This window comes from Arvicanthis niloticus, chromosome 4 (genome assembly GCF_011762505.2).
Source record: "Arvicanthis niloticus isolate mArvNil1 chromosome 4, mArvNil1.pat.X, whole genome shotgun sequence".
Taxonomy (NCBI): Eukaryota; Metazoa; Chordata; class Mammalia; order Rodentia; family Muridae; genus Arvicanthis; species Arvicanthis niloticus.
Window position 1 is genome coordinate 26,449,257 of NC_047661.1, and position 20,805 is coordinate 26,470,061.

Here is a 20,805-nt window from a genome sequence, read left to right on the forward strand (position 1 = left end):
GTGATTGGCTATCTGTCAGGAGGTGGGCGGGTCTCTGAGGCCGCGCTGGGGACTGAGTGGGTTGCTTGGCGCCTTCCGCAGTGGCGCAGCGAGTGTCTGTCTGAGGTAGTGTGGCGCATTTTTAATTTAATTGTATTTTTGTAAGAAAACTGAAAACTGTGATAGGAGCAGGCACTAGATATGGCTTTTCATTGCCACTTCCCCTCCCCCGAGTCTTGGTTTCGCAGACACTAAAAGTCTGTGGGCGTCTGTACAGGGCGGGCTATGAGTCCTTTAGAGCTGTAGCTTCTAGCTCTGAAACTGGTGACTCTCTTGTGCCTAGAAAAGAGAGCTGTTGTCCAATCTTTAACCCTGTGGCTTCAAGAAGGCACCTGGTCAGGATCCAGGATAGCCTGCAAATCTAGCAGGTATTTCAGAGATGTTTCTTCGGATTTAAGGAGAGAGAAAAATTTTGCAAAAATAAAATAAAATTTGTACTGGGGCATAAACTACCTTTCACGGTTTTACGAAGTGATGTTATGAGTATTTGAGCTGTAAAGCTTAAAACATAAAACATACAAAAATGTTGGGGAAAAAAGACATTTGCAATAAAAAAAATGCTCACTTGAAGTTTATCACTAGCTTTAGAGCCCTTTTAATTGATTATATTTTTTATGCATTGAAATAAAGTTTCTTTAAATATGTCCGGGGCCTCAGCCTAGTTATGAACTGCTTTCCTGGACGTCCCCAGGACCCACATTAAAAGCTAGGCAGATCCCCATATGCCTTTAATACTAGCGCTGGAGAGAAGACAGAGTGAGGGGAAAGGGATACTCTCTATCCAGCAGCCTAGACAAATTGAAAAGTGATTCCAGAGTCAGTGAGTCATTGTCTCAAAAAGTAAGACCAGGCATGTTAATGAGATTTTTTTTTTTTTCCTGTTCGAAAATATCTGGTGAAAATGAACTTAAGAAAGGTAAAAAAAAAAAAAAAAAAAAAAAAAAAAAAGCTGAACAGCATTTGAGAAGGACATTCTACTGATACTCTGCCTCAACCTCAGATCATATACAGATGTAGACGCACTCCCCAACATGGACACACACAAAAATAAAACTAAAAGGTGTGTATGCCCTGGATGAAGTTGGGCTTTCTGTTTAACCATTTAAGACATTTTGTCATCCTGTACTCATGAAACAGCTTAACAGTGTTAGCCTCATTCCTCTAAAAAGAGTCTCTGTTAAATATGTATGTGTTGGTACTAGCTGCACAAAGGTTTAATTTAGCTTTGAATCAGTAAAGCTTCAACCTGGTCTGATTTCTAGTGGTCATAACTTAACAAACAAACAAACAACAAGACCACCGATGGTGCAAGTTCCACTTCTTTTTCAGTTCAGTGTAGGATTCTTTCTGATGAATTGTTTTTTTATTGACTCGCCTCAAAGGGACTTCCCTACCTACGAGCCCTACATTGTTGTGCTGGAAGTTGGCATTGAGTAAGTAGCTATAAACTTCATATCTACAGTCAGCGTTGATAGAATATATTGGTGTGGAGAAAGCAAAGTGTGACTTCTATATTAAAATTATCAATAGGTTTGTCTAAACTGAGTAGTGAAATAGAACTTTTATGCTTGCACTTGAAGTGCTTGGTTTTATATGATCATGGTCAAACTAAGCACAAGCCACTTGAAGTTTCAGATATGGAAAACTAATGACAGGCTCCACTAGTAATTTTAATACATTGACACTAAACATCTAGTATTGACATTTAATATGCTAGGTTCCTGTCTAGCAAACCTTCAGAATATATGAAGTTGGAATTTAAGTAAGCAAGTTTGAAAGCTAGCTCATCATGCAAGGATTTGAGCTCACAAAGTATGGTTTCAATATCGCAACCTTTAACCACCACGTGATATTAATTATGCCGAATGTTTTAATGTTTACAGTTAGCCTCTAATTACAATAAATGAATGGCTACTTTACATATTTTATTATAATCTCCATGATTTACAGTTCATTTTCAAATGATTTTATAGTGCTTGTGTTTCTGAATTAACCTTCTCTCTTAAAACAATTAAGGAAATAAACACCCAGAATTCAAATGGTGCGATTAAAAGCTTTCAGGTGTTCCTTTGTGTGTCTTCTCAACACTTTCACTGAAAAATCAGGTTTGTCTGTCTGTTTCAGAATTCCTAGTCTCTCTCTCTAGAATGCAGGAGCAACTGGACAGAGCCTAATAGGGAGCCCAGTGCTCAGACCTGAGAGCACAGCTAGCACCAAATTAAGAAGAGCTTCCAGATCTGTGTTCTATTGGTATGTCCTTTGAGCTTCTCTTTAAAGTCTGTCTTTGCTTGGACTGAAAACCTTTGATGGTCTCTCTGCCTCCAGCTGGCAGGGTCCCCTGATTTCCTCCTCCCTCTTTTTCTTTTAGAAATGTGTGGTGTAGTGCCACATGCAAACTAAAAAGCAGTATGTACTGTTAAAAAAAAAAATTAAAAAAAAATTTTAAAAAACCTAAGAGGTTTTTTTTGTAAATGAAGAAAGTTGGAAATTTTTCTTAAAAGTCATTTTATTGGAAAAATATTCATTAACATTTCTTTTACATGTTTTTTGTCTCCGAAGCGATACTCCATGAGTGCGTCTCTCTTTTGATTTCCTTATATAGATATTAAAACAATTGAAGTTTTAACCCTTTTAAAGTGTAAGTTGAAGATAAGCTAAAAGTGAAAACTACAGATTGACAACATCGTTTTAAGAAAGCTGCTAGTAAATCTGTAGTAGTATAGTGATCTCCTTGGTAGTATTAATTCTGACTTTGATGTTTTATCATAGTGTTGTTTACAAGGTCTAACTTTAAGAGATTGAGCCTTAAAATATTTTCACCTCATTCATTTGTAATTTTTATCGTAACGAGTTCACAAATAAAATCACATAACTGAGTTAAGGCAGCCTCTCCAACAGTCAGTCACACACTCCCAGACGCTCTGCATTGCTGTGCAGTACCTTTAGGACACTCAGAGTGGCCTCTCTGAAGCCACAGATCTTCATTTAGGGCTTTACCCTTTCATTATCAATTACGTTTTTATGTACTTCTCCACCATAAATCAAACAAAACTACCCCCCCAAAAAAACCCACCTATGACAGAGTCGAAGCTAGAAAAGCAATTAGCTTACATCCTCTTTATGACTCGTGTCCTTTTGTCTGCACTGTCTTTCCTCATTACTTAGTATTACTCGTCCTTAGACTCCTTTCTTTATGTTACACTATACCCACACTTGCAGCTATTTCCATATGTACATGTACATTAAAGTCTGTTCACATATTTACATATATACATTATATATAATGCATGTCTATAATGTACTATATAATACTTGTACATATATATGTATATAATACATAATATATTTTTATTCTTTCAGAATTTCATATATGCATACAATGATTTTGGTCAAACTTACCCCTTAACTCTTCCCAGACTCACTCCTTAATCTTTGCTCCCTCCTAGCTTCATGTCTTTTGTTTGTTTGTTTGTTTTCAAATAATCACTGCATTGAGTTTGTGCTGTTAATATATTTATCCATATGGGACTATCTTTTGAATCTGAGTTGACAAATCTGGGGCCACACCCTTAAAGAAAGCTAATTCTCCTTTCCCCAGAAGCCATCAACTGCCAATTTCTCCTCAGCTAGGGGTTGGAGACATTTGAGTCCCTTTCTCTTTTGTGCTGAAATGTTAACTGGCCTGATCTTACACAGGCCGTGTACACACAGCCAAAGCTATTATGAGTTCATGAGTACATATCATGAACACTCATATCACGTCCAGAACTTACTCTTTTGCTCCTGTTCTCCATGATCTCTGGCTCCTGCAGTCTTTTTTCCCTTTCCCTTAATGTTCCCCAAGTCTTAGAAGGAGCCGCGATTTAGATGCATCATTATATTAATACATAGCTTTTAACAAGACTTTGAAGCTACTGACAAAGCAGGTCTCTTCTGTTTAAAACTGTACACTCAGAATTTTAGTTGTAGACATTAGAATGGTATTCACTTGACATATAAATACCTCCTAGTTTGAATATTCTAGCTTGGGCTGAGAGATAATAAATACATATGTCTATAAAAGTAAATTTTATTCGACAGATGTAATTGTCATTTCAAAGCTTACTTCTGAATAAGGTCAACCTTTCTAGTTCTTTCTGAACTCTGGATGGCTAGTTCAACTCAGTTGTTCTTGATTAAAACTCCTCTCTGAGCTGATTGGTTCAAACTATGTTCTCTTCGCTTCACACTGAATTGCTTTGCTTGGCCTCAAATTAACTATTGTCAATCTGTTCTAATCTTCTGGCTCCTTCTCATTCTCTGGCTTGTTCTGTTTTCACCTGCAACCTGTCCCTGTAAAACTGACCCATAAAATTGCCTCCTCTCTCCTTGTGCCCCCACCTCCCCAGTGTGTGTGTGTGTCTCTTTCCTGTTTGTCCTCGTGAGAGTTGGGTGTATCCCACCTTTGACTCATTCTGTCAAGTCTTTCTTTGATTTGTCACTTTGCCCCTCAGTTTTTTTTTTTTGTTTGTTTGTTTTTTGTTTTTTGTTTTCGTTTTTTTCAAGACAGGGTTTCTTTGTGTAGCCCTGGCTGTCCTGATACTCTGTAGACCAGGCTGGCCTTGAACTCAGAAATCCGCCTGCCTCTGCCTCCCAAGTTCTGGGATTAACGTTGTGCGCCACCACCGCCCGGCTGTCTGCCCCTCAATTAATCATCACTTCAACATGGCTGCTTCCTTCTACATATGAACTTTATCTACATTGTTAGGGATTAAAGGTATATACTAGGGCATGTCTGTATTCCAGCTAGATCAGGCAGACCTAAAATTCCTCTATATATGTCATGCAGTTTAAATTGTGTGAATCAAAGTGAAACAGTGTAGCAGTTAGAGAATGGCAGGAAGGGTTATTCTAGGTAAGGAAGGCCAGGGACAATTTAGATGTCTATTTTATCAGCCTTTGTACCAAGAAACTGAAAGAAACTGAGGGCAGTCAAGTCTCAGAAATTGACTAAGGGAGTTGAGAGGAGATTTGGTTGTATGGTATGAGCCCCCTAATTGGTTGGCTATTGAATACCAAGCAGTCAGCCCTTAAAACATGTGTGAGTATATGAACAATACTACATAGACTCAGCATGTTATGTTTATGTATTTATATGCATGCATGAATATATCAATTATTAAAGAAAAAGAAAACAATAGAGACAATATGTGAAAGTAGAAGGAGGGGAACATTGAGGGAGGAACATGAACATGATATAGTAATAAGGGATTGAAGATGATCAGAATATATTATATATAAATGTATGAAATGTCATAAGAGAGTCCATCATTTTGTACAATTAATAAATGCTAAGAAAAATGGAAAAATACCTACTGATAATGAATTTACATATATATATGTACATATATATACACATACATATGTTACATCTGTCAGAAACAAAACAAATTTGTGTACTAATGAGATGGATATATTTATTTTTACACAAAGGATTAAATCTTGGCTAAATATGGAGAAACATAAACTCATGTGGTTAAGTAAATTTACAATTTCTGCGGTGGACTTAGTCATAACATTTACAATGATTTTTGCATACACAAAGAAACAGAGCTACATCCAGACTAAAAGTCATGAAGCTTTTAAGCTCCAATTGTATTTTGGAGTAGAATTCAGAGTTCATAATTTTCCATGGCCCAGATAGCATTTTGACTCCTAGGATCTTGTGCTTACTTGGGTTGACTTGCTGTATCCTGTTTCAATTTTTATTTCATTGTTAAGTAGAGGGAACTGTTCTATGTTGTTAACAAATTTGTTTGAATTTTCTTTTAGATGGATTTTAAAATTGAATACACTTGGGATGGTTTTCCAGTGAGGCATGAGCCAGTGTGTATCAGGCTGAGTCCATGTGAGCAGGGAGTGAAGATGGGGGTTAGGGCTCCATTTTTCAATGATCCTCCAGCCCCTCTTGGAGAAGCAGGAAAGCCTTTCAGTGAACTGTGGAATTACGAAGGTAAGTAGAAGTATTGTATTTTATTACAAACATAAATCTTTTTCTAATAACCTTTCAGAGAACTATTATTTTATCTTGCTGTTAGGAAGTAATATGCTTCTGAACAACTGACGCAGTTTCTGATCTTGCCTAACCATCCGTCATTCTGACTTTCCTCCCATTACTGCTGGGGCTCCAATATACAAGCAGAACAGAGAAAAATGGCAGGCCCAAATACAGATGTTTGTGTTGCTGCCACATTTCCTTTCTTTATGTACGTCATCTGCTATAAAAAAAGTTGATATTCCCCATTTTGTCCTTTAAGAATCTTCAAATTGCCATCTTTACCAGAAAAGCCTCCTGTGTAGGAATTTTAGAGTATGCTACTTACTGGAGAAATATTGCCAGTGTGAGATTTAATATTTACTTTCTGCTGTCAGGTAATCTCACTTATCAAATTAAGGCCAAAAGACATACCAGGAAATTAAATGGTTTCAGGTTTGTTCTCTGACCTTCTTGTCCTATATCCTTATCAAGCTGCAGGCTTCTTTTTGAGATACTGTTCATGATGCCATCCCATAGATATAAAATATTACATTACATAGAAATTAAGAATTTTCTCCAAGATCTCCCACTCAATATATTTGGATTTTTATTTACTTGATTAGCACAGAGCCCTTTTTCCAGGGAATCTTTTTTTCTAAGTCCATTTTTTTCCCTTTGAAGCCAGAATGAACTGTCTGCCTCTCTAAATGAAAATTTAAATTTACTCTTCAGATAAAAGTTTTCTTTAATGCAAAAAGCAAATTATACTCAAGTATGATTTCATATTTATTTTTTTAAAAATTGTTTGTAGAAGTCTAGACAATATCTGGTCAGTTTTAGACTGAAGTACAAAGAAAAAGACTTGGGTTTTCACTTTGTATGTTTTATGCTGTTGTAATTACTTATAAGAAAGATGCAGTACATTCACAATTAACTAATTTTTAAAGCTGCTAACGCTCAGAAAATTCCTGAATAATATAATAACAAAGACTTCCAATTATAAATAACCAGTAGTTTTAAGTTAGTTTTTAATAACTTGTTTTAAAAAACATTTTCATGCTTGTGGAGGTGAAAGGACAACTTGGGGGAATAGGTTATCCCTTCCCTCCATGTGGGTTCTGGGGCTCTAGCACGGGCCATCAGGTATGTGCCTGTAGGCTGGTTGCAAGCAGGTTATCTGCTGAGCACCACACGAGCCCCACCACTCTTTGTATTTGTTGTGTTCATGTTGTAGACAGATAGCCCCTGGCGCACACATGCATAACATACACATATTTAAATCTCACGTACATTTCGTTCATAGCTCATACATTTAGTTACTGCTCTATCAACAACCTGTAAATATCATAGAAGTCTTGTCATGCCAATACATATTTTACTGTCTTGGATGCTAACAGCACCATTGTGTTCTTTTACATGAAATGCATGCCTTATGTAACTTCATCAGTTTTGATGAATAATCGGTGTTCTCTTTATGTACAGGAGATAATTTTATGTAAGAAGAGATAGGTGTTTGCATCATCATTTCTAGTTTTTTGAGTCATATTCTGATGGGTAGAATTGCATATAATTTCTTTTTCTAGTTGTCTAAATTGTGTACTTGGGATAAATTTCAAGATGACGATAACTGGCCGAGAGTCCATCTCTGCCGAAATACTGATTTCCCTATGGCCTCACCATCACAAGGCTTTATATTTCCTTTTATTTCATGATAGACTTCTATGTGAGAAATAGAAGTTAGCTTATTTCGTATGCTTTTCTTCTAGACTCTAGGTATTTATTTTGCTTACTTTCCTAATAGGGGAATAGTATGATGAGTTATGAAACTTAGTAATTCACTTTTTATTCTAATGGGATAAATTACTTACTACGTAATCAAAATGAAATTTCTTATGTCTTGTCTATTTTCATAAGTTGTGGAAGCATTTTTCTTAAATGATACAACTGAGCAGTATTTAGAAGTTGAACTTTGTCCGTAAGTATAAACTGTTTTTCTTAACCATTATTATATGATATGAACCCATCTGTTTTCTAGTTATAAATTGTATGGTTGTAGTAAAGCTTACTAAGTTCAGCTAAGTAGAGGTCATATTAACTGGAGTCAATTTTAAATCTCTATTGTCTTGTACAATGTATACATTTAGAATTTATGTTTAGAATATGTTGTATGTGTGTATATATACATATATATGTATGTATATATATATCCTACATGTTTGAGTATGTTATGCTGATGTGATTTTTGATTTATTGATATAAATGATTTTGTAGTAATGAAGTTTTTTACAAAGTGAAAAAATCATAAACAAATCATTACTTTATATATTTGCACTATTAATAAATTAACTATTTAGAAGTAAAGGGAGCGCTCCCAGCCCTAAGCAAGACAGTGTCTTCAGTTCAAAACCACTTGCAAAGGAAAAATAGTTTTTTCAATGGAACACCACTGGGTACACAAACCACACTTAAGGGCAGGCCCCATGCCTAGCAATAGATGGCTGAGACAAAATAAATCCAGTGGTATTTTGGTAACTATTTATTTATTTGCTTACTTCCTTATTTACTTTCTCTTTTGAGCTTTTTTATTCATTAATGTATTCATTTTATATCCTGATTGCTGTTCTCCCCTTCCAGTTCTCCCCTCGCAGAGTCCCTTCTCCATTCCCCCTCTCCTCCTCTGTGAGGCTGGGGAGTCTCCTGGGTATCCCACCCTGGTGCATCAAATCTCTGCAGGGTTAGGTGCATCTTCTTCCACTGAGAACAACAGACAAGGCAGCCCAGTTTGGAAAAGGATTCCACAGACAGGCAACAGCTTTAGGGACAACTCCCACTCCAGTTGTTGGGGGACTCACATGGAGGCTGAGCTGCACATCTGCTATATATGTGCCAGGGCCTTGGTCCAGCCCATGTATGCTCTTTGGTTGATGGCTCAGTCTTTGAGAACCACCAAGGGTCCAGGTTAGTTGACTCTGTTGGTCTTCCTTTGAAGTTCCTATCATCTTCAGGATCTTTAATCCTTCCCCCCAACTCTTCCATAAAAGTCCCCAAGCTCTGTCCAATGTTTGACTGTGGGTCTCTGCATCTGTTTCAGTCAGCTGCTGGGTGGAGCTTTCAGAGGACAGTTATGCTAGATTCCTGTCTGCAAGCATAACAGAGTTTCATTAATAGTGTCAGGAATTGGTGCTTGCCCATGGGATGGATCTCCAGTTGGGCCAGTTTAACCATTCTCTCAGTCTCTGCTCCATTTTTGTCCCTGCATTTTTTTTTCCTTTTTTTTAGACAGGACAAATTTTGGGTCGAAAATTTTGTGGGTGGGTTGATGTCCTTATCCCTCCACTGGAGGTCCTGCTTGGCTAGAGGAGGTGGCCTTTTCTTGTTCCATGTCACCACAGCTATGCACCTCAGCTAAGGCTACCTGAATTGACTCTTAGGAGTTCTCCCATCCCAGGTCTCTGACACTTCCTAAAGATTTCCCCCATGACCCTTAACCCAGGCAGCTGGAGATGTCCATTAATTTTCCTGGCCTTCTGAACCCCTCTCCTGTCTCTCCCTATACCTGATCCTGACCCCCTTATTCCTCTCCCCATTCCCCTTTCCTGTTGCTGCTCAAGCTGCCCCGCGTTTGGGGGACAGAAATGTCTCGGACCGTTCTGTCAGTGTTGGAACCCACACTGCCAAAACCTTGGGGACTAAACTGTTAGAGCCTGCACTGCCCCAAGCTGTTCCAGTCCGCGTGGGTCCGGGGTTCAGCAAGAGAGTGAGTGAGGACGGACTCGAGGAATGGAGACCAGACAGAGTGTGATTCAATCCCATTTATTCTTCAGTCTCTCTTCTTAGTCTAAGTCCCAAGTCTTGAATTCCTAGTCCCTAGTTCCTAGTCCCTAGTGCCTAGTTCCTAGTCCCTAGTCCCTAGTTCCTAGTCCCTAGTGCCTCCAAGTTCCAAGTTTCTTCTTCCAAGTGCTAAGTGCCTAATGTCTAATTCAAAGTTCTTTCTCCAAGTGTCTTCTCTAAGTCACGCCTTTAATCATGCCCTTAAGTCTTGTCTCTAAATCTGATCTCTAAGTCATGCCCTTAAGTCACACACCTTTAAGTCTCACACACCCAAGGGAAAATCCTGGGTATCTAAAGCAAGATGTTATCAGAGTGTGCTCAGCTGTTGTAGGCTATTGTAATCAAGTCTCTTATCAGGGTATATGGCTCAAGATGGCTGCAAGGATGATAGCCACCTTCTGTCGGCTCCCCACACTTTCCCACCCAGTTCCCTTACTCCATCTGCCTCCTATAACCATTTTATTACCTCTTCTCAGTAAGATTCAAGCATCCTCACTTAGGCCTTCCTTCCTGTTTAGCTTCGGTGGATTGTAGCATGGGTATATTGCACTTATGGCTAATAGCCACGTATTCGTTCATTGATTCCCTTATTTTTTCTTTTGTGCTTTTAAACAAATCTTACTAGTCTTTTGTTTGTATGTTATAGTTTCTAATTTTGTGTTTTTATTTTTGTTTGAATGTGTGTCTTTGAGTGTATGTGTGTGTGTGTCCTGTTTTTGTGGTTTTTCTTAGTGCATATGTGTGTGTGCATGCATGTTTATTCTACCCAGTTTTTTATTTGCCTGTTAGTTTTCTCAAAAGAGAAAGAAGGTGTGAAGTTAAATGGGTGATAAATGGGGAGGATATGGCAGGAGATAGAGAGGAAACTATGTTAAGAATATATTGTATGAAAACATTTATTTTCAATGAAAAAGAGACATAAAGATACAGTGAATTACTACTTTACAGAAGTGTTTCCTTTTAAGCTCTTAAATGATTAAACTTTATGTACTAAAATATATATATTCATGTATTTATTCATTTAGTTATCATACATTCTTTCTAGCACATAGTATACCATTTTTACATTTAATGCTAAGAATATAATCTAAACCATACCTAAAATTTCTAAGACTCACATTAAAAATATTACTTTTGTACTTTTTGTTTGTTCATTTGTTTTTGAGACAAGGTCTTACTGTATAGCTCTGTCCAGTCTGGAACTCATGGAGATTAAAGGTGTGAGCCACTATGCCCAGCTGTCTTGGAATTTCTTTGAACTTCAGTACTTACTTGGTAACTTTCTTTATGTAGTGACCAACTTTTATTCCTGAGTAGTTGTTAAAAAGGAAACTTAGGCTCACCTGTTATCTAAATCATAGCATGCATTTGATGCATGGTATGTCTCTATATATTACTATTATTTATTTTACATGTCATGTAAATGTTTCCCAGTATCAGTATCCAATAGCCTTTGTTCCTTTTTAAACTGACAAGAGAGCCCCAGTTAATCTACATGATACTTTAGATGTCTTTTCCTACCTGTTAGGTGTTAGTTATTTCTTTTTGTTTTATGCTAACTCTAGCACAGAAATTGCAGTTATTTGCAATTCTTTTTTGTTTTGTTTTGTAGTTCTGGTTAGCCTGGAGTGAACAGAGATCACCTACCTCTGTCTCCCAAGTGTTAGGACTGAAAGTACTCACCACACCAGGCCTGCAGATACTTTTTTTAAATTTTTTATTGGTTATTTTGTTTATTTACATTTTAAATGTTATCTCCCTTCCAGATTTCCTCTCTGGAAAACCCCCATCCCAACCCGCACCCACCTGCCTCCATGAGGGGGCTCCCCAACCACCCACTCACTCCTACCCCATTGCCCTAGCACTCCCCTATGCTGGGGCATCAAGCCTTCACAGGACCAAGGGCCTCTCCTCCTTTGATGCCAGAGGGGGTAGTTAACAGAAAGTCCCAGATGCCAGGAAAGCAAGAGGCTCCCAGGACCCTGCAGATAGTTTTTTAAAACCAAAATTAGATGTTTTCATGTTATCTTTCAACTATCATGACAAAATATTTTATTTAAGATTATGATTAGTTCTTATAAACTTTCATGAAAAGTAGAAAATTTTTAACTATTATGAGCTAACTTTCACCTTACAGTTCAGAAAAAAAAGTTAAGACAGACAGTTCTAATTTGACTAAAAGACAGCAAGGATGTTGGATTTGCCAAAACACCCAAGTTTAAGCTATATGTTTCTTTTTTATTTGCTTTTTCATTTTTAAAAAGCACTTATTCATTTATTATAGATATATGCATGTATGTATGTATGTATTTGTGTGCATATGTGTGCCATGGCTCACATGTGGAGATCAGAGGACAATTTGTAGGAGTCAATTCTCTCTTTCTACCATGTGGGTTCAAGGAATTGAACCCAGGACATCAGGATTAGCAGCAAGCTCCTCTACCTGCTGAGCCATTTCACTGCCCTCTGTCATTTTTGTTTATGAGGTAGTATCAGTTTATTTTCATGAAGTGACAATCTAACATTGGATACATAGAAAAATCAACATTTTTTTCCTTAAGAAACTACATGGTTTATACATTGTGTATAAAATTAAAAAAAAAAAAAAAAAAGATCCACAGGGTGGTTTTATTTTATAAACATCAGGATAGTTAATAATCAAGAATCATTTTTTTTTGCCTCAGGCAGTCAATTCTTGTACTGGCTTATTAACAACTAGGAAAGCAACAAGAACACTATGTTAATTTGCAAGAAGTTTTACATATCCTATGATCTTCCTAAAGCTCCGTAAGAACAATAAAGTTAACCAGAGGATTGTTAAATGGAAGGGATTGCTTGTCTTCTGTTAGAGTACTTTACGGGAGAAAATTCTTCCTCAAAAAGCTCACAAAGGACCATCTGGGTAGAAATGTTTGGTAGACTTCCAGAAACAGAAAATTTATTTCATGTAAATACAAGCAAACCTTTGTTTCTTACTGAGTCAAATAATCGCACTTATTCATTCCTACTAGAATTCCTTTTGAGAATAAATTGTGTTTGTCTGTGGAGATGTGACACTGGTGTCTGAAGAAATGGTAGAAAACTGGAAATCAGGTGGCAGACTGTTCAAGGCCAGCAGTGTGAAAAAATAGCGACAGCTTAAAGTCTGTGCCTTGTTGACTAGGTTTGGTCAACCTGTATTTTACAACCTGTAGTTTCCTAACTACTGGGCCTTGAGGAAGTTTTTTTTTGTTGTTGTTTTTGGTTTTTTTGGGTTTTTTTTTTTTTTCTGTTTTTTTTTTTTTTTTTTTTTTTTTTTTTTTTCCAGAAAGAACCTTTGATTAAACTGTTTGATCAAGATTTGGAAATTGGCTCTAGCTTTCTTTGGGCTGGTTTAGTTTTGCAGCTGGTTTGGCTTCAACTCCAAGTATTATGATTATCACTATTCCTTTTCTCATGGATTATGTTTTCTAACCAAATGAAGTATTTTGTATAATTTGCTATCTAAAGACTATCAAAAGAAGGGGCATTGAGATTGCTAGTGGGTAAAGAATATGACAAGTGACACGTTATGATTTGGCAACAGTGTTTTGTGAAATGGTAATTTCAGAGTCACCATTTCTAAGTAATGTGACATACTGGCTCTCCCTGTAGTTATCCAATATTATGTTGCACTTTTTAGTTATTTGGAAATTTAGCTAAAAGACACACATTCTAGATAGAATAGAAGGTAAAAGATAATGTTTTCTCCAATACTCATGAGGAATCTTAATTTTAACAGACATGGACAGCATTTAGTTCTTTTACTCTCTGGAAGAAGAAATGTTTGGAAAGTGAGTAAATAAACATATGAAAAAATATTTTAATGCACAACATGTGCATCTATAATATGTTTGAACTTTCCTTTTGTATTTCTAATAGAAAGAGCTTGCGTTATCATTCAAAGTGTCCAGAGGAGAGACTAATTGGGAAGGTGAAGCTTATCTTCCTTGGAGTTATTTTCCACCTAATGTGACACAGTTCAACTCATTTGCAATTCATGGATCAAATGATAGAGTTTATGAAGCACTTTACCCTGTGCCACAGCATGAGCTGCAACAAGGACAAAAACCTGACTTGTAAGTAGAAAATAAGCGGAGGTTTGTTCTAACTGCAGTTTTTGGAAATGAGTTCATGTGAGAGTAGCAGTAACACTTGATGCTTGACGATGACATACATTTAAGTACATGGTAAGAGCTGTATGTTCCCACATGACCCTCATCTTTTGATCAGGATAGACCATCTCATTACTGTAAGCAAAGCACTTAGTCTTTCATAATTGTATGAGAAAGTTAATTAGTGAGTGCTACATCAGCTATTACTGATATGGCTTCAAATTAATTTCTGATCCTTTTCCTAGATAAAATAGCCAGAGGGATCTGTGTTTTGTGGTGTAGATAGAGGGGTTATAAACCTTTTTCTTTGTTACTAAAGAACTTATACAATAGTCATGTCTCTTCATGTTTGCTTCATTAGAATAAGAGGATCAGCTTTGTTTCTAGGCAACCTAGCTTGTGATAAAATGACTTCTTATTGGTAAATGACATCTAGATTAAGTAATTCTGAATGAATTATAAATATATGATGGAGACAGTGTGGCTTAGGGATTCCCCTTTAACACTTATGTTATCTGTGGGGCTCTTGAGTTTATGCTCTGTGAGTGATTGTCGGAGGTCATGGCTCCTGTGAGGCAGCAGGTATTTAATTTAAGCCAAGGTACCTTCAATACTTGCTCCATTTGAGTTTTTTCTCCTGGCATCTGAAGAACAACATAGCTATGGTGAGCCTTCTAAATGCTTCATGCATTGCTACAAGGACTAGTCCCTTAAGGCAACCTTGCTTGGGATAAAGTGACTAAGGGCAAAAGGGCAGAGATGTGTAGCAACAATGGGATTCCCAACTGGGATCCCTCTGCTAGGCTATGCTAAACATCCTGACTCACCAGTGCTGACCACACTGAGTCCACAGGCAGCAGGAGCTGACGTTCTCCTCTTAGAATATGACATCATCTTTCTTCTCATGTTTAGTGTTTCATGCTTTTACTTGACTCAATTTCCCCTTCATCTCTCCTAGCAGATGCCTGTGTCTGCTTGACACACTTAAACATCTACCTGTGCTTTCTCCCCACCAGTCTTGACTCTCTCTGCCTAGCTCTTTCTCTTTTTCTGTGCCTTTTCTTCATTGTTGATTCTTAGCATCTTACTCTGGGATTCATTGATACAACTGGAAACTGGTTAATTCTGGCCAGGTGGGCAGAAAGGAATAGAAATCTTGGTGCCACTAATTGAGTGCCACCATACTGAGGTGAGATACTCCTCTGGCTTCTTTCAGGAAAGTGTAACTGCACATTGGCTGAGCAAGGCAGAGTGATTGATTGCTTATAGCTCAAAGATTTACTGAAGTACAGGTGAGCTTTGCTCACTAAGCCACTAGAGAACACTTTAGGATAATAGTGGGTTTTTTGGAATGAAACAAGGTCATCATTCTTGTATGTTAGTCTCCTTTACTTTGGCAAAGAAAGAGCACAAATTTGTCCTCCAAAATGAACCAGAACTTATCAAAGTTTGAATATGAGAGCTTATGATTGGCTTACAGCTAGAACTAGTTAGATTGATTTTTTTGAGTGCATGCTTGTACATGTGTCTGCGTGCACAAAGTGTATGCACATGCAAATAGAGTCCAGAAGATGCCTTCATGTGTTATTCTTCTGAAAGACTGTCAACTTCATATGAGACAGGGTTTCTTGTCGGCTTGGAGCTTACCAACAAGAGTAGGCAGGCTGTCCAGTGAGCCGCAGGTCTCATTCTGTCTCTGTGTTCCCTGCACTGTGATTACAGTTGTGAACCCTGGCATTTTTACAAATGCTGGGAGGATTGAATTCTGGGCCTTATGGTTTCTTAGCAGACACTTTACTGAGTTCCTTGAGCACTGATATTTATTTTTTCCTTGAGCTGTGAGGGAACTGTGTGCAGAACTGAGGAAGGCTGCTTTGAAATATGGGTGAATGTTTTCAGAACTGAGTATTTGATAGCTTCAATGAGAAAATTGTACATAGAGAATACATTTAACATTTGTTATTTCTTAAAATAGAATGTTGTACTACCACCAATGTTAGAAAACGAATAGCTTTAGAGGACCAGTGTTTCACAAAGCCATAGTTCATTTAGTTCCTTCCTTTCTTTACTTTTAGCCATCGTCTAGAATATTTCAAACCTTTTGGTTTTACCACACTTCTTGGAGAAGAATGGAAGCAGCCAGCATCCGACTTGTGGCTACTAGAGAAACCCTACACGTAGGAGTATAACCAACAGTGTCACTCATTTCTCCTCTGTATCTTTTAAGGTAATCTAATAAGACACATAAACACATTTCAACAACAAACATTTTAACAGAGATCACTGAAATGCAGTATCTCTGTGGCAAATTGTATGTAGTAAACAAAGAAATAGAAACTCTGTATAACATAAAATAATTTTTACTTAAATATCCTTTCCACCCTTGAAACCAGTACAAAACAATAATCTATTTTACTTAATGAGACCTCCTATGTCTGTTAAGGCATCAAGATAGAAGAGTTATGTAACTAGATATTTTTACTGTGTAGGAAGAAATGAAATAGTCTTGAATTAATGAAATGGAGTTAATACTTTTTCTTACAGATAAATGATATTTTATTAATGTTGCTAAGCAAGATGTGAGAAACCTTTCATTTGATTTTCGAAGTGTCAATCCTGGTTGAAGATAGTTTCCAATATAATTTATCAGTACCCCTCTGTCACATAAATGAGTCATGCAGACAAAAACTGAACAAAAGGAGCCTAAGAGTGAAACTGTACCACAGATAAAACTAGACGCAGCTACGGAGTGTTCCACCAACAGCTGCAGAATGAGCTCTATTTTCAGAAGCTTATCAAACATGTTCCAGAATAAGACCAGTAACACATTAGTTGCGATTCAGATAGCTGTAGCTACTTGGGTTTATTTATACTAGAAGACTTTTAGATCTGATAAACAAATTCAGCCAAGTGGCACCCAACACAGTCAGAATACATACAAAAATAATAGATTTTCTACACCCCACTACCAACCTGCTGAGAAATCAGGAAAGCAATCTTCTCTCAGCAAAAACAATATTTAGGAACACGCCTGTGTGCTAGTTACTTTTCTCATTATAGTTAAAAAGATAATTGATAGAAGCAAGTCAGTGAAGGAAGGTTTTATATTGGCTCACAGTGCTGGATACTCTTCATCATTATGGGGAAACATGGCCACAGGAATGTGAGGTGGCTGGTCACATATGTCTACAGTTAAAAAAAAACAGAGAGATGAATGGTGTGCTTGGCTCACTTTCTCATTTTCATTCAGCCCTGGACCCTGTCCCATGGAATGATGTAGACCTCATTCTGGGTTTGCTTTCCATTCTCAAACCTTTTTCTAAACATTCACAAAGACATATTTATGAGTGCAGCTCCTAGGTTATTTTAACTGCACTTAAGCTGACAGTGAGATTAGTCATCATATCTTGCTGAGGTGGTGAAAGGCTTCTACAATGAAAGTTACAGAACTCTGGAGAAAGAAATTTAGGAAGACACTAGAAGATAAAAAGACATTCCATGTTCTTGAATCAGCAGATTTAGTATTGGGGGAATGGCCATATGAAAACGAGCTATCTAGAAGTTTATATGATCATCTTCAAAATTTAAATGAGATTCTTGACATAACTAGACAGTATCCTAAAATCACAAAAGCCTATAAGGCAAAGATGTCCTGAGTACCAAGAACATTATTGGAAGTTCCCAATATTTGATTTTAAGTTATACTATAGAGTTGTAGTAAGAAATGGGACCATCATAAAAGCAAACAGTAGACCAATGAACTAGGGCAGAGGATCCAAAAATTACCCTGCACAGCCATAGATATGTAAATTTTGACTAAGGAATAAAAAACACTCATGAGAAAAAATTTCCTCAGCCATTGATGCTGGGAAAATTGTATATTCCTATGGAACACTAGAGCTAAATCCCCATATCCCACCCTGTACACAAATCAGTCCCAAGACCTTAATGTAAGATCTGAAACATTGAAACCAAAAGAAGACATAAGGAAAATGTAAAGACAGGCCGTGACTTTAGGAATATAACTCCATTGACTCTGGAAATAAAAGAATCAACAAATTGGATTTCATCAAATTAAAAAGCTGCACAGGAAAGGAGATAATTAATGAAGTGAAGAGAGAGACTATAACAGGGAGAATCAGAGGCTTAACATCTAGCATATATGAAGAACTTAGAAAAGCAACACCAAAGCAAGTCAGGGCAAAGTGCAATCAATGAGTGGGCAGATCATCTACACAGTTCTCAAAAGAACTTGTTCAGATAGCTGATGACTATTAAAAAAAGTTAGTGTCTTTAGGTATTAGGAAAATTCAAGTTAAAACTGTATTGAGATTTCATTTCATTTCAGTAAAAATGACTATTGTGAAGAAAGCAACAAATGCTGGTGAGGATAAGGAGAAAGAGCTCCAATCCTCTATTCTTGGGCACTTACATTAGTGTTGTCAACTGTGGAGAAGGACTGAAATTAGAGCAGCATATGATCCAGCTCTACCGTTTTGAGTACATCTCCCAAGGGAGTCAGAATCAGCATAGCTGTGTTCATCACACTTCAAGCTACAGTGTCAGTCTAGGTGTCTGTCTACTGATGGACGAGTGGCTAAAGAAAACAGGCGCGTGCACACGCATGAGACCAACCCAGAGAAGTGGCATGCCATTCAGCCACAAAGAGAACAAAATTATGTCATTATTAGAAAAATGGATAGGACTAGATACTGTGTTAAACTAAGATAAGTCAGTCTCTGAAACATAAAAGCTCATGTTTTTTCCTCCTGTATGAGAGTTAAAAGAAAATAAACTACCTGAATATTCAAGAGGAGACTATTAGAGAAGTGGAAGATTTGAGGAGAGAGGAAAGATGGGCAAAAAAGATGGGATGGGATATAAAAAATTTCTGTAGTTGTATACATGGATGAATCTGCCAATGTTAAATCCACTCTTCTGTGTAATTAAAACTGCATTGAGTTTTTATCTTATTCCAGTAAAACTGGCTGTATTCAAGACAGCAACAAATGCTGGTGAGGGTAAAAAGAAGAAAGTTCTATCTACTAATTATATTAGTATTCTCAACTGTGGAAATCAATATGGAGATACACAAATTAAACATTTCTGGTCTAGAAGTTTCAGATTTTGTGCTGTGTTTCAAAGTTTGTCTTCTAATAGATATGTGAACTTCTGCATCATTCTTAGTCCTTGTCAACATCATTAGCTCAGAGGCCAGCAAGCTTACAGAAGGCAGTTTATCACTTAAACAGACATTTTCTTGCCTAGTCAACAGTATAGTTTTCCATCTCTTCTGCTCTTTAGAAAAGGTGTGTGTGTGTGTGTGTGTGTGTGTGTGTGTGTGTGTATGTGTGCGCATGTTGTTATTCTTTACATGTATGCAGAAGACCAGGAGGCCAGAAGAGGCCTTTGTAACTCCCCAGAGCTGGAGATGCAGGTAGTTGTAAGCTGCCTGATGACATGGGTTTTGAGAATTGGACTTGGGCCCTGTTCAAGAATAGTAAGTGCTCTTAACCACTTTTCCATCTCTCCAGCCTATTCCCTCTTCTTTAATACCATAAGTTGAAAGACCATAGCAACATGCCAGAATGTACAGATTGCTGTGGTAACAGTGAATTTACCCTGATTTTATACCATAAGTACATGAACCGTGCCTGAACTCAGAGATGACAGTTGTAAAGAAGGCACTATCCCATGCAGGGAAGCATGAGGCTTCTTTGCCTCTTTTCACTGCCTATAGTCTCCTTCATATTACATACACCAGAGGCAATCAGAGGAAGCCACCTTATTTGCTCCTAGGCAATCTGGAGTATATTTTTAGTAACTACCTAGCTAGAAGAGTGATTAAAAAGAGAGTTAGTGGGAATCAAACCTCCCTCTGTTGTTTTCTTAATTAGAACAATGATCTATGGCTGCCCTCTTAGAGTTCACTATTACTCAATGATGGAGTTCAGTATTACTCAATGACTCATGACATTTTAAAATGTCTCATTTATTATAACCAATTAAAATGGAGTAAAGAGTCAGCTTAACCAATATCCTTTATAAAGACAGTAATTTAACCCATTTTTCAACCACAGAACTTTAGCACCAAAGAGGTATTTTACTCAGTACACATGTCTGTTTTATTTTATCTTATTTGTGTGTGTGTATATGTATGTATGTATGAGTCTGTGAGGATGCACCTATGCTGTGACAAGTATGGAGATCATAAAAGATGAACTATGAGCTCCTAACCAGTTTTTCACTTCCCATCTCGACATTGGAATCTGGGATTATAGATGGTTATCATCACATCTGTCTTTTTTTATTTGGGTTCTGTAGACTGAACTCAGGCTTATGATTTAATTTTATCCTCTGAGGAATTTCCCTCCTCACAGGGCCACTTTTATATTGAATAACTCACAGTCATTTGTACTAATATTTTTATTAGATATTATCTTTATTTGCATTTCAAATGTTATCCCCTTTCTTAGTTTCCCTCTAAGAATCACCCTATCCCATCTCCCCTCCTCCTGCTTCTATGAGGGTGTTCCCTCACACACTCACCCACTCTTTCGCATCCTTGCCCTGGCATTCCCCTGCATTGGGGCATTGAGCCTTTACAGGACCAAGGGCCTCTCCTCCCATTGATATCTGACAAGGCCATCCTCTGCTGCATATGCAGCTGGAGCCATGAGTCCCTCCATATATACTCTTTGGTTGGTGGTTTACAGAGGCAGATGCTTGTAGCCAACCATTGGACTGAGCATGGAGTCCCCAATGAAGGAGTTAGAGAAAGGACTG

At 37.4% G+C, this 20,805-nt stretch overlaps 1 protein-coding gene across 9 annotated transcripts; it reads left to right on the plus strand.

Annotated features, from left to right (window-relative positions):
- The first annotated feature begins 24 nt into the window (after nt 1-24).
- On the plus strand, nt 25-19,142 carry C4H4orf33 (chromosome 4 C4orf33 homolog). Of its 9 annotated transcripts, none has more exons than XM_076932346.1 (8): nt 60-105; nt 1,422-1,472; nt 2,164-2,289; nt 5,851-6,031; nt 7,970-8,030; nt 13,647-13,698; nt 13,787-13,983; nt 16,095-19,142. In XM_076932346.1, exons 4-8 carry the CDS (start codon nt 5,851-5,853, stop codon nt 16,198-16,200), a joined length of 597 nt encoding a protein of 198 aa, XP_076788461.1. In that variant the 5' UTR covers nt 60-105; nt 1,422-1,472; nt 2,164-2,289; the 3' UTR covers nt 16,201-19,142. The 9 variants fall into 9 exon arrangements, with proteins under 9 accessions (XP_034357330.1, XP_076788467.1, XP_076788466.1 ...); XM_076932347.1 differs by lacking the exon at nt 1,422-1,472 and adding an exon at nt 1,040-1,099 and having other exon boundaries at nt 91-105; XM_034501439.2 differs by lacking the exon at nt 1,422-1,472 and having other exon boundaries at nt 25-105.
- The last annotated feature ends 1,663 nt before the right edge of the window (nt 19,143-20,805 follow it).